At 38.8% G+C, this 14,344-nt stretch overlaps 1 protein-coding gene across 1 annotated transcript in view; it reads left to right on the top strand.

Annotated features, from left to right (window-relative positions):
* The first annotated feature begins 386 nt into the window (after nt 1–386).
* Nucleotides 387–14,344, top strand: part of KIF13B (kinesin family member 13B) — a 241,569-nt gene continuing 227,611 nt past the window's right edge. Inside the window, exon 1 of the mRNA XM_072634812.1 lies at nt 387–641. Coding sequence (XP_072490913.1) covers nt 587–641 — 55 coding nt within the window. The 5' untranslated portion in view covers nt 387–586. The remainder of the gene's footprint in view (nt 642–14,344) is intronic.

Below are 14,344 nucleotides of genomic sequence, written 5' to 3'. Positions count from 1 at the left end.
AGCTTAGAGGCAAGTGATGGAATAAATGAGGGTCTATAATATTATTGGAATGGAATAGTAAAGGTCCTCATCTCTAAGGCGGCTCTTGAGAGCTGATGGTCGTATTTTCGGTGACTATTTTCCCCTGTGTAAACCATACAAATCCGAGTTCCATTCATTACTCTTGTTGATTGGTTTACAAGACTTTAAAAAGTGATGGAGAAGATATTAATAATGCAGGTTAAATTTTAAAAGTGTTTCGTGCGTACATTTTTCCCTCTCGGGGAACAGACCATTAAACATTTATTAACACACCACTGTGTTAATACTCTTCAATTTCAGAAGGCAAAAACAGGTTTCTCGCCTCACTTATCTCAGGCTAACTCGCGGAGACTACAATTCCCAGCATGCTATAGGACGGTACTCCAGGGTGCACAGATCAGGTGACGGGCAAAGCCCCGCCCTCCGGCAGGCCTGACCCCGCCCCCTTACCCTCCCTCCTTCCCTCCCTCCCTCGGGCCCCCTCCTCTCCGGTCATCCCCGGCAATTTGCCCTAGTTGCTGGAGACGGAAGCCGAGCGGGAGCGCTGGCGGCGGCGGCGCGGAGAATGGGGGACTCCAAAGTGAAAGTGGCCGTGCGGATCCGGCCCATGAACCGACGGGGTGAGTGGAGGGGCGCGGTGGAGGAGGGGCCGGGGGCTCCCTTCTCCGAGCTCTCTCGCGGGTCTCTGGGCGGGCGGCAGGTGCTCTGGGCGCCCTGGTCCCGCGGCCGGGCCGGACCGCGCCACGTCCCGCCCCGGCGGGGCTGCCCCTTCTCTGAGCTGTCTGGGACTCCACGTAGTCCTGCTGCCCCCTGCTCGGTCCGGCGGGGGTGTCCTCCCCGTTCTCTGTTCTCCCTCCTCCTCCCTCTTCTCCGTCCTCACTTCTCCACCTTCCTCTTCCCCCCCCGTCCCTCCTCCTCCTTCTCTATCCTTACTCCCAACTCCTCCTCCTGTTCTCCTCTTCCTTCTTCCTCGTTTTCCTCCAGAAGCCACCCTGAAGTGCCCCCCTTCGTGCCAGGCACTTGTGCCCTACCTCGTGATACTAAGATACAAAGGGATGCAGCCCCTGCCCTCTGGGAGCGTACCCCAGGGGGTGGGTCCTTGGCTTGATGGAGCCGAAAAGGGGGCAAGGGGGCGGCGGGTGGACAAGTTACTAAGTCAGACAATAAACGTTCATTAAACGTGTACCTGCTGGGCACCAGGCTCATTGCTGGGGTACGCAGAAAGGTAAAAAGAAACAAACCCAAAGCGAACCAGAGCAAGTTGTCACAGCAGCCTGCCCCTCTCCCAGGGAGCAAGATGGGAGAGAAGTATCAAAGTGGGAGTGGAGAAGACACTCCAGGAAAACTTTCTGACGGAGTTGGCCTCGTAACTGAGCCCCAGAGACTGCTCATCAGTCAGTCAGCTAGTATTTATTAAGCTGTGATGTGCCAGGAACTGTGTTAGGCACTGGGGACACAAGGAAAGGCAAAACCGAGTGCCTTCTTCAAAGACTGCAGAGTCTGAGGGGAGAGACAACATGCGGACAGCAGCTTACAGACAATCTGTACAGGATAAGGTGGGAGTATTCTCAGGGGGAAGGGACGAGGAGGCGGCTGCTGTTATCCCCATTTTACTTTTGGGGAAACTGAGCAAAACGGATTAAGTGACTTGCTGAAGATCAGACAGCTGGATTTGATCTCAGGTCTTCCTTCTTCTAAGCCCAGCGTAGTTTTCTCTGCCCCATCTGGCTGCCCTTGCAAGGAATGAATGGGAGCCTTCCTTACTTTACACTTCTTTGTATGATTCCGTCTCTCTGGGAACTCTCCTCCCTTTTCACAATAACATGCCCCTGTAGCAATTTATGCATTTATTAATTTGACTCTCACTGCAACCCTGAGAAGGTGTGTACAGTTAGGGTGGCATTACATACCCATTTTCCAGGTGAGGGTACTGAAGTTCAGAGAAGTAACTTGCCCTTGGATCTGACAGCCAGTGGGTAGCATAGCCAGAATTAGGTAGAACCATTTTCTAACCTTACCTCTTTACCTTTCCTTCCCTTCTCCTCCTTCATCTTGAAACCTCAACTTCCAGCACTGGTTTTCTGTCTGGAATAGAACCAGGGAAAGCACAAATCTTGAATCCAAAGGCATTTTTTTCTGTGTAATTTATACCTGGTGGATCTTTACCCCAAATTTAACCCAGAAGAGTTTGGCTCATGACTGAGTAAATAAAAGAGAATTTGGCTTAAGCACTGTAAGAAAATAGCCAAGTATAAAAACCTTATCTTTGATTCAGCATACCTGATTGCTAAATACCAGACAGTGTTAAACAGTGTTTTAACCACACTGAGTTGGAACTGGGGGAAGGGATGATTTTTTTGTTTGTTTGTTTGTTTACTGTTGAGAAACTTCTGTTTTTACTTGAGGTCATATTTGTCATCTCATCAGCAAAAAGTTCTCATGCCCAGAGACTCTGTTGAAAGTGTGGTTTGGAAACATTTCCCATAATATTGTACAGAGAAAAAGAGAAAGGGGAACTTTCTGTGAGAAACCAGGCATCGTGGATAGTCCCAAGGCATGGTTTGGTAATTGACACATTCTTACGATTCCAAATTAATATATAACTTCTCAGGTGCTACCAACAACTGCTTCTGCAGGCTCCTGTTTCACAGTTAAGTGAAGTAGCTTGTTGAATAGGTATATGTAAAGTCACCTCCATCACTTTGCAGAGCCAAGGGTTTGGGCTACATGGTCCTAGAAAGTCCCTATCTAGCCATAAAAACTTTGTGATTCTGATGGGGAGAGAGGCATGAGTTTATTTACTGCCCTGTGGATAGGAAGTTGATATTACTAATCTGTCATCAATAGGACATGTACTTTGAGTTGTGTTCTCAGTAATGCTCCAGCTTATACTTGTGAAAAGGTCAGGGGTACATTCTGTGGCCAGAAGAGTTTTCCTCAGTGTGAAATTACCTCAAGGTCTCTGACCACAGACTGAACTCACAACCTTGGCCTTTTCAGCACCATGCTCCAAACAGTTGAACTAAATTAGACAGACAATAAAATTTTTTATAAAGCCTTTGTCCTTTTGTTCAAGGACACTTTATTCCAGCTCATTGTACTTTTATGAACCTTAACTGTGACTTTTTGAAAAGCATATCTGGGAAATTGTCAGAGGAGAAGGACTTCAGAACAACCTTTGATTGCCTTTTCACAAATATTTGGAAAAGTCTGAAAGGAGGTAACTAAGCCTGTGTCTCACATGGACACCTGTCAGATAATTAGAGCTTTTCTTTCCTTTCATGGTATCCAACATTATTTTGACATATTTAGAAAGGAAGGTAGGGTTTTTATTTGAGACCCTAGTATTCAGTGATTTGCAGGAATATAGCAGGATTGGGAGAATATTTGTATTTTAAAGATGTTAGCAGGAAGTTGCTTGGAAGTATTGAAAGTATAGCATAATTTCCCAGATGTAATTTGGCACATTCCCCTCCTTTTCAGTTACCTGTAACTCATTATTTACTTTCAATGCTTGTTCAAGTTTAAGATATTTGTGTTGGTGAACTAATAATAACTGTGGGTTGCTGATTCAACTGTGTTTTATAATCTGGGTGTATGCATTCATTGCCTTGGTTCTTACTATACAGATCTCTTTTGAACAACTGAATTCCTATGAGGAAGCCCTATAGTGGTCCAGAACTCAATAATGTCAATACAGTGTCATCTGGAAATTGATCATGTGGAGATTTCATCATCCACAAGGAATGTATTTGAATTTTGTGTGGGACATCTTACAGTTACGTTGGTGAACATTTTTTTTTTTTTGCTCAATGCTTTACCTGATTTGGATGTTCATCTTCCGTTGAAAAGTTATAGCCTGGTATCCTGGAATATCAGAATTTTAGGATAATCAAAATTGTGGGGTAATGAAAAGGCCTATGGTGGATGGTAGGAGATTCCATTAATAATGACTTAAGTTTGACAAGTGGGATAAAGGACATTGCCAAGGACATGTCAGGCATGTAGTGAGAGAGGGGTAGTGTGACTGCTAGTTTCCAGGATATAGGAAAAGAATAAGAGGAAAGCCTCCAGCTTGTGATAGATATTTAATAGAGGTTGCTAAGGTGTGAATGGATTGTAGGCTCTATTGATGGGGGTTGGGGGAAAGGGAAGCAGCTAATGATGTGAGTGAGATCACATTCATCTAAATATATGTTTTATAATTGATTCTTGTTAACCCCCGAATGATTATTAATATAATTAAAATACATTTTGTCAGCATAGTATAGGAGTTTTGATGGGTGTATAGAATCATGGAGATGTGAAACTTGAAGAGACCTTAAAGGTGCTTAGAGTTTGTGTGGATTTTTAATTTAACATTAAATCAATCTTTCATACCCTATTTTTTTAAATAAAGAAAATAATTATAGTGCATTTTGTGAGATGGAAAAGAGTTTCTCTGTTCCCTTCATCTTATAGTGCCTTATAATTCCTGAAGATCATAAAAATGTGTATGTGAAAATAGATCCTTTTTTTGAACTTTATTAGTCAGGAACACAGAAATAAAGACTCAGTCCCAGATCTGTATTAGCCGTATGACTCTGGGCAAGTCACTTACCCTTTGTCTGCCTCAGTTTCATCATTTGTAAAATAGGGACAATCATAATACCATCTACTTCAGTATTGTTGTGAGGATCAAATGAAATGATTGTGAAGCACTATCAAAATGCATCATCATCATGTTACAGAATAGATATTCACATAATTTTGAAGGTCACTCTGGGAAACTGCAGCATGAACGTAAAAGCTAATGATTTATAAACTATTAGAGTTTGTAAAATATTGCTTAAAAATAGAACTAAATTTCTCTTTAGGAGAGAATTTTGAAATTGATTGACTAACTTTGAAAAAAAACTTAAGTGATGGATAAGTAAATACCACACCTTAGTAAAAGTTCAAACCAAGTTTTTTTTTCTATCAGAGCATGTAAAACCCGGAAAGGACCTTGGAAATCATCTAATTCTAACACCTTTTATAGATGAGGAAACTGTATAATGAATTACTGGTTATATTCTATGTAATCTACTCTGCCCTTATTTCAGGGTAAGGTTAAACTTTGGATGCCTCAGTACTGTGAGACGTTTCCAGTTATGACCTGTTCATGTGTCAATCCTATGTATTTATGCATTTTTAGGATTTTTTTTTTACATTTATTAAATGAGCAAAGAATGAGACCTTCAGTTTTATTCAAAATTACACATTAGATAAGTGAATTTAGTTATTTTATATGTTAAACATTAAGCTCTAATTTAGCAGGTGGAAGGTTTGTAATCAGGTCAGATAATTCTTTGATGTACTTTTCTAAGGAATTAGAGGTTTTTCTGAAGTACTAAAGTTAAATAGTGAGGAAGGAAGAGGAAATTTGTCATGACTCTGGGAAATTATCTCTGCATAGATACTAGCCATCACAGTAAATTATCTTTCAGACTTGTGTAGTTGACAGGATGATGCCTCCTGTGTTCTGCATATTGTGAAGTACGCTCATTCCTGCATAATTCCTAGATGAATTAAAAGTGTTACAGGCATAACTTACAACACCTGTTGGGTCATGAAGGGAGACTGTGTGCTTATTCTGAAGTTTGAAGTTAGGTAACTAATGTATGGGGGAAATTTTAAGTACTTATAAAAGTTTAATGGACAAATTTACTAAGTGCCTGTCTAAAGTTGTACGTTACATAGAAGATTAGCTGTTGTTTGAGCTGTTGTGGGAGAAGCCTGGACTTTGAATAGCAGGAGGAATTTAGCTGAGTAGATCAGGTGAGAAAGAATGTTTCAGAGGTTAGGGAGCATGTCAGAGTAATTCTAATACTAATTGTATACTAAAATAACAACATTAATGTTATGTATATACTGCCTTTTTGGGGTGGGGGAACTCCATTGAGGTAGAGTTCTTATCACTGAGGACCTCGTTTATGATGTATTGGAAAAGATAAAATACTAATAGGTTAAACAACAACATAATAACAATATATTAAGTGCCAAATGAATAGTATAGACAGTAAATACTATGGCACTATGGGAGTTTTGGGCCTGGAGTCAGGAAGACCTAAGTTCAAATTTGGCCTCAGACACTTCCTAGCTGTGTGGCCCCGGGAAAGGCATTTCACCTCTATTTGTCTTAATCCATTGGAGAAGAAAATGGCAAGCCACTCCATGGACAACATTGGCATGCTGTGGTCCATGAGGTCGCAGAGTCAGACATGATTGAACAGCAACAATACAACAACAGAGAAGTTTAGTTGTTTGAAAAGGTTTCATGGGGAAGACTGAATTTCAAGGATGGATAGGATTTGGATGGACAGAGAACTGGAAGGAAGGACAAGCCTGCTCATAGCAAGAAGCTTATTGTTAAATTTTCAGTGTGGGCATTTATATTGTGGACATTGGTGGTGCTATAACTGTGCTTGATTTATTATTTCGTTAATTGACTTAAGTGATGGAGAAACAGTTAGTGCAGATTGAATTTAAAATTATGTCTTGTGCACATTTTTTGGGTGAAGGGCTGATTGTTAAACCTTTGCCCGCACATCTTTGGAGATTGTTAGCAAAGGTGAAGAGACAGGAATGAACAAACTGTTTGTGGGGGTGCTCTGAGTATATTAGCTGCCTGATATGTAAAGGTCTTAGTTTGTGCAGCAGGGGAGAAGGCTAGAAAGGTAGATTGGAGTCAGCCTTGAATTCTAGACAAAGAAATTCACAGAATTATTTTCTAGGTGCTCTCAATAAATACCAATTTTTATAGCTTTATGTAGGAATCCAGAAAAAAGCAGGAAGGAAAATTTTTTTGATGATTAAATAAAAAATTGTAATAAAGACATTTCATATTTTATGTCTAAGTATCCAAATGTAAAACAGCATGAGTTAATTTCAGCATAATAAATTGATTAGTTGTTAAATTAAAGGTACTTGTAAACTTTTTTTAATGCTTTGTGTGAATTTTGCCCCCAACCACAGTTTATTTAGCCATCTCTATAGGCACTTGGAGGTTCTTGAGCATGAGAGAATAAGATAAAATTTGGTAGATATAAATCTAAAGCCTTGATTTCAAAAACCCCACTGTACAAGATAGGGTAGGTAGCCCTGGCTAGACAGCAGTTTGTTTAGGGGTTTTAGAGGATTACAAGCTTAATATGAGTAAAAAATGTGACATGGCAGCTAAAAAAGCAAATTTAATCTTAGGCTATGTTAATAAAAAGCAGCATAGGATCCAGCGGGAGGTGATAGTTCTTCTGAGGCATCTAAGCAGTGCCACAGTGGATGAAATGCTGGGCCAGGAGTCAGGAAGGCCCAGACACTTACTATTTGTGCAACCCTGGCAAAGTCACTTAACCTTTAGACAAAGGTTAGTTTCCCCTATTGTAAAATGGACATAATAATGGCACCTACCTCCCAGGGTTGTGGGGATTCAATGAGATAGTATTTGTAAAGTGCATAGCACAGTGCTTGGCCATCCCCATGGCCATAAATATCTGGAGTGTATATCCACCTGGGTGCCATAGCTTAAAAGAGCATTAACTAATTAGTGAAGAGGACTGGAGACGATGCCCTCTAAAGATTACCTGAAGAGTGTCCCCAACTTGGAGAGCAGTATTTAGGGGAATACATAATTGCTATTTTCTAGGTGCTCCCCTAAAACTTGTATTGTTCCGTTGGGCCCCTGAAAGTAGAACTAGCAGCAGTGGGTGGAATTTATACAGAGTAGGTTTTGATTGAGTATGAGGAAAAAAAATTTGTAGCAACTAGCCCTGTCCAAAAGTAGAGAAAAGTAGTGGTTTCCCCATTACTGACTGTATTCAAGGAGGCTGGCAACTTTTTGTATGTTGTATAGGGGATTCTTATTAAGGTGCAAGTTTCACTCACTAACATTTAAGACCTTTTACAACCCAGGTGAAAGCATGAAATAAAAGGGGGGAAGGGTCAGTAGAATAGGTTGGTTTGGAACTTTGAAGCCCAAATTAATTATTTAAAATTAGGGGTAGCACATAATAGAGATGAATATAGGGGGTAGGGAAATTGGAAGAGGGTAAGTATGTGTTTAAGTAGCAGGCATGAAAAAAAAACTTTGAAACATTCAGCATAGACTTGAAGAGGTAAAGAATCCAGAAGAAGGGAATGAGGTAAGCAAGAGAAGACAAGGAAGTAGGAATTCCTTTGAAGGGAGAATTGGTATGTGCTCTCCTCTTCGTATGGAGAGTGTGGCTTCTTGAGGGCAAGAGGGTGATGAAAACATGTGTAGTGCAAGCATTTTTCTTTCTAGAGTACGTATTCAGAGTCTGTTCTTAAATCAGGAATAATGGTCATTTAAAAATAATTATTTTATGCCAGGTGTCAGGGTTATGGATGACAATTGTCAGAAATTTCTGCCTGTGTTTTCTGGAACAGAAGGGAACTGTTTGCTTTCATCTACTTGATATTCTGATGGTGAATGAGACACACATTTACCACAACAATCTTTTGTTCTCACTGTCAGCTCAATAACTTGGGTTTGGATTTATATGAATAGGGTTGAAAGGCCCCTCCCTCCTTTTTTCTTTTATAAATAAAATTCTTTTAGATTGAGATAATATACATTTGAAGCTGTCATTTATATCTTCTGATTTCAGGGGTCAGTGATACATGAATACCACTGATATACTTGTTGCCATCGTTAGGATATATGTTTTTAGTTGTTTTTCCAGGAGTGGTAATGAATTTAGCATTTATCCATCCATATACTTTTATCAGGTTACCCAGTTACCAGAATCATCCAGGAAAAGTACGTTTCTTGAGAAAGAAACTCAAGAAAATGTGTTTCTTGAGAAAGTTTGGTGGCATTTGATAGTGTAACTTGTTGATATGGAACACATCAAAGTTAATTGATCCATATGAAGATCAAAACTATGCTCTTAACTTTATCAATACGTAATGCTACCTATCTGATGTAAGTAACTGAAGATTCCCAGGAAAATATGGCTTCAAATACATTTAGTTTGACAAATAATTTTTAAGTTCCTATGTTGGTTTCTCCATTCCTGTGGTAGGTGCTGTATGAGATTCAAAAGAAGCATAAGTCACGGTACCTGTCCTCAAGGACATATGAGAAGCACAAATGATGAAAGACTAATATATGTATTTGTTAATGAACTCACTGTATAGTACTTACAAAAGCTTCAAGAGCTAAAAGGGACATAATATGGTCCAAGGTCACTTATGGGAGCTTCCCAGAAGAGTCAGGACTTGAGGTGGACCTTAAAGGATGTGTAAGATATGACCAGTCTTGTACAGGTGGAGGTTGTGAGTTGTATATTAAAGAAGGGGGTCTGACTGGAAAGAGGAGTTGGTTGGCAGTTGAGGGAGATAAGGGACCAATCGTAAAGGACCTTGAAGGCTAAATTGGGAAATGTTGATGACAGGATCATAGATTTGTGGCTGGAAAGGATTTTTGAGGTCATTTAGGCCAACCCCCTCATTTTATAAATGGAAACAAACTTAGCTTAAATGATTGCCTAAGGTCACCCAGGTAGTGTGTGACAGAGGCAAGCTCCATGTTGAGAGTTCTTAACACTATGCTATCTGTTACACGTTGGCCAATAATAGGAGGGGAAATGTGGGATGTTTGGGGTATAAAGCTTGGCTGCTCGTAGACTACTTTGAAAGAATTATGTAAGAGAAGAATGAAAAGGTAGTTTGGAACTAATGTCTTCTGTAAAGTAGGCATCTTGTGAGGTTATACAATTTCAGTGGTGCTCCTATTGTCCAGACAGTGGTTATAATTCCCCTTCTAGGTGCCCTAGGATGTCTTCTCCCTCTGTAGTAGATTCTTTTTTAATCCTTTATGGTGGCAAATTTTATTCTTTGAGAGTGAATTTGTTTTTTTGAAAAGAGAAGAGATTCAGAACTAAGTTTACTGAAAAAATTGTATTTTTGAGATTGTTAATGCCAATTTTTGGTAAAGGATGTGTGATTATAAAACATTGGAACTGTGTGTGTGTGTACGTGTGTGTGTGTGTGTGTGTTTTGAAAGTGGAATTCAAAGAATATTTTGAGAAATGAAAGCATTCATGTGTGGCCTCCAGTCTGATAAAATGATTCACTTTTTTGGTTGAGTCAGGGTGTTTTTATAAAATATGATTATTTTATAGTTACATCTTGTTATATGTTTTTATCTAAAGATAGTCCTGAATGAGAAAAATTGGAATTTTTGAGTTATGTCTGCCTAATGTTATTCATTGTAGTGAAGATTTTTTTTAGCATAAGTACATTGCTTTTCATTAGAATTTTCACACAAATTTTCATTTGTTTTTAGAAAATATATAATAAAGAAGAAAGTTTATAGAAATGGCAACCTGATTATTAAATCATCTCTTTGGCATTTTTTTTCCCTATCATCATGCAGAAAAACATAATAGGTTTTAATTGGATTATACTGTTCTCTTTATTGTAGTTAATCCATAAAAGCCTAACAGTCTTAAATCTTCTCATTAGCTGCTGCTAAACTAATATGTAATTACTTTGATTGGAAAATAATATACTTTGATTTATATAGAAACCTCTCCTTAAGAGGGCCGACTGCCTCTTATTTGTCTTTATGATATTTCTTTGAAGAATCTTGAGGTATGCATGCCTGTTTCCCATTTTGCAGTTGGATATAAACAGAATGAAAAGGTAGGCAAAGGGGCTAGGTTAGTAAGGGCACTGAATTCCAAAAAGAGGATTTTATATTCTTGGAGGTAATAGGGAGCCACTGAAGTTTATTGAAGTGTGGGAGGAGGATCACACTTTAGAAAAATCACTTTGGTGGCTGAATGGAAAACAGATTGAAGTGAGGAGAGATTGTGGAGTAGAGGATGGGTTGGAGTGGTTAGGGGGACCAACTAGCAGGCTATTGCAGCAGTCTAGATGTGAGGTGATAAAGGTCTGCACTAGAGTGGTGGCCGTGTCAGAGAGAAGGGGGTGTATTCCAGAAATGTTGCAAAGCTGAAATTGACAGGCTAAGGCAACAGATTGCATATGCAGGGTGAGAGATAGTGAAGAGTTAAGGATGAGACCTGGGGGACTAGGAGGAAGGTGTTGTTCTGGGCAGTAATGGAGAAATATAGCCCACATAAAACAAAAGTTATTTGAAGTTCTCAGTAAGTTTTAAGAGTGTAAAGGGTCTTGAGACCAAAAAGCTTGAGAGCCATTGCTTTAGAGGAAGGGTTCTTATAACTTTTTTTTATGTGTATAACCGTCCCCTTTCTCAATCTCATGAACCCTATAGACCCCCTCTTCGAATAATGTTTTTAATAAAATAAAATACATAGGGTTACAAAGGGACACAATTATAATATCATCAAAATCTTTTTAATAAAACTAAGTTTGTAGATTCCAGGTTAAGGTCATCTGCTCTAGAGGCACCACATTCTCCTTAAACCACTTCTTTCCATCTACTTTTCTGATTCTTTATCCATCTTTTTATCTACCCCTTAAGCTGTGTTCCTTGCTGTTTTACCATTGATCCTTAGCTCTTGGCATTCTTATTCATTCCTCTTAGTTTCCACCTCCCCTTCTGTGGAGATAATTCTCAGATCTCGATGTCTAACCCTACCCTTGCAACATCTCTTGCATTTTCCCCCTCCTCTTTATTTTGGCAGAATAATCTTAAATTGAATTTTTTTGTAGTTTACTAATATAATACTGTATATTATCATTATTTTATATATGTTTATCCTCCTTCTGGAGGAGGTCCATAAAGGTCTAAGCTACCAATGCTCCATAAATGTCTGTGTCCTTCACACATTAGTATATATTTGCTGAGTGGTCATGATGTTCCAACACTAGATCCAGCAATCAGTGATTAGATTGGGCTGCTGAATTTTAATGAAATACATCAGTGAGAGAAATATTAGTAAAGAAATTGCTAGGACTTCTTAAATAGGCTGTGCCCCTCTTATAAGAAAACCCAGTAGAGTAAACTGTTTGGTTGCAATCTTCTGAATAGACTGAGCAAGGAGGCTGTTTACAGAGTTCTGAAAATCTTTTCACCCACCCTGTGAATTAAAAAAAAATCTATTTCTACCACCTTGCCTAAAGTTGCCAACTTTCAATCTGTTATATGTTATCCTTAAGGAAGTGGAACACAAGACTGGTAAATTCTAATTGTTAAAAAGCATTTGGAAGCATTAGTTATGTTTGGGGTTGTTTGAATGCCATGTGTGGGTTCCTGAGCTCATTTTCAAGAGGATATCAAGTATGTAAATTGAGGAAAACTGGTATTCCTGGACTTTAGATATAATTTGAAAGCAATAATTTCCTGGCTTTCTGAAGAAGCAAAGAACGCTGAATGAAAATTTGATAATCTAAAGTAATTCTCCCTGTGATGTATCAGTTGTATAGGGTGTTCCAAAAGTCTAAGCTACCAAAGCTCAAAACTGTACTAAGACTTTTGGAATAGCCTGCATGTAGGGAGTGTCCCCAGGCCCAGCCCAGATTTTATTATGATGTCATTGGGGAGAAAGCAATAACTGATGTGTACATAGCAGAAAATCTTGTTTAAGATGACTATTTGCTGTTAAATGATGACTCACTTGATGGTTGGGTATGCAAGATTATCACAGCTGTTGATGTTTTCATCTTTAACCCAAGGAATTAGCCCTAGAAAAGGACCTCATTTGTTTGGCAAATGCTCTGGGATCTATTATTATTGTTGTTATTATTAACAGAAACTAATTATTAATAATGATAGCACCTGACCAAGATATAGTGCTTTAAGGTTTGTAAATGGGCTTTATGTACATTATATCCTTTGATCCTCACAACTTCCTCTGGTGCCCAAGTAGGCATTAAACGTATTATTATCCCCATTTTATAAGTGAAGAAACTAGGGCTTAAAGAGATTAAATTACTTCCCTATGCATGGTCAGATAGCTAGTAAGTGTTGGAAGTATAATCAAACTGGGTCAAAGGTTTATCTGGATTCAAAGTCCAGCACTCTTTTTTAGAATAAATGTTTGTGGCCAATTCACTGTCATACTTTTAACTAAAAAAAACAATCCAATCAAACAAAAAACATTGCTCTCATTGATTTTTAGATAGCTCCCCCTTTTTTTTTTAGTATTTAATAGATCCCATATGTAACATTTAAGTCAATCTTAACCTATATTTTATATACCTAAATGCTGAGAAACTGCTATTTATGTGCCCACTGTATTTCGATAGGTGTGTAGATACTGTATTATTTTAATAAGGTAAATGCATATTAATTGGAGTCTGGATCTTTTACATTTTAATGATGTCTGGTTTGGGGTTTTGGAGGGGGAGGTATTTTAATTTTAAAATTGAGGCTTATAAAAGAATCACACAGAAATTCATTAGAAGGATTGGATACAATTTTTCACTTCCCATCTTTAACCTTGATAGTTTGTATTTATTCACTACTCGTGTATTCTGGGTATTAAAAAAGTTTTTGTTTTTTGTTTTTATCAGTGGAATCTTTGTCCTATTTGGCATTTTATTAGTAGCTTAATTTCATTCAGACAGTTAATAAAAATATCTTATGGTTCTAGCTCTGAGAACCTTAGAATCTCACTGTTAGAAGGGATCTTAGAAGCCCATCCGGTTTAAAACCTATCTGTAACGTCTCTGACATTTGGACAGGTAGCCTTTGCAGTTTGCCAGATAGCCTTTGCTAGAAGACATTTCGTGAACCTGCTAACTCCTGTGGTGGCCCATCCCACTTTAGGATAGCTTTAATTGGTAGGAAGCTTTTCTTCACATGGAGACCTAATCTGCCTTCCTGCGATTTCCACCTATTGTTCCTACTGCTGCTTTCTGGGAGCTAGCAGAACAAATCTAATCCTTTTTCCATGTGACAATCCTTTATACTTAAAGAAATCCTGTTCTCTCCACCCCCAGCTTTTGTTTTTCTAGGCTCAACTTCCCAATGTGCTCTCCAGTTCCTTTACCATTCCTGTTAGTTACCATTGATCTGCTTCAACTTGTCAATGTCCTTCCCCAATAAGTCACTGAGTATTTTTTAAGTATTTACTGCGTGCCATGTACTGTGTTAGAAATGCAAAGACAGAAATGAAGCAACCTCTTTGCTCAAGGAGCTTATATTCTCTTGGGGGACACATGTATATAAACACATACTGAAAATGCATTGCTGGAACTGAACAGAATATTCCAAATATATTCCTAGAATCATAAATTTAAAGCAGGAAGGACCTTAGATGATATTGACTAATTTCCCTCATTTTACAAATTAGGTGAGTGTAAACTAGCTCACTTAGCTGATAGGGCAGCAGGAAGCAGCAGACACTAG

Source organism: Notamacropus eugenii, chromosome 1, assembly GCF_028372415.1.
Source record: "Notamacropus eugenii isolate mMacEug1 chromosome 1, mMacEug1.pri_v2, whole genome shotgun sequence".
Lineage (NCBI taxonomy): Eukaryota > Metazoa > Chordata > Mammalia > Diprotodontia > Macropodidae > Notamacropus > Notamacropus eugenii.
Note: the sequence above shows the minus strand (reverse complement) of the source record. Positions and strands in the feature narration are given on the sequence as shown.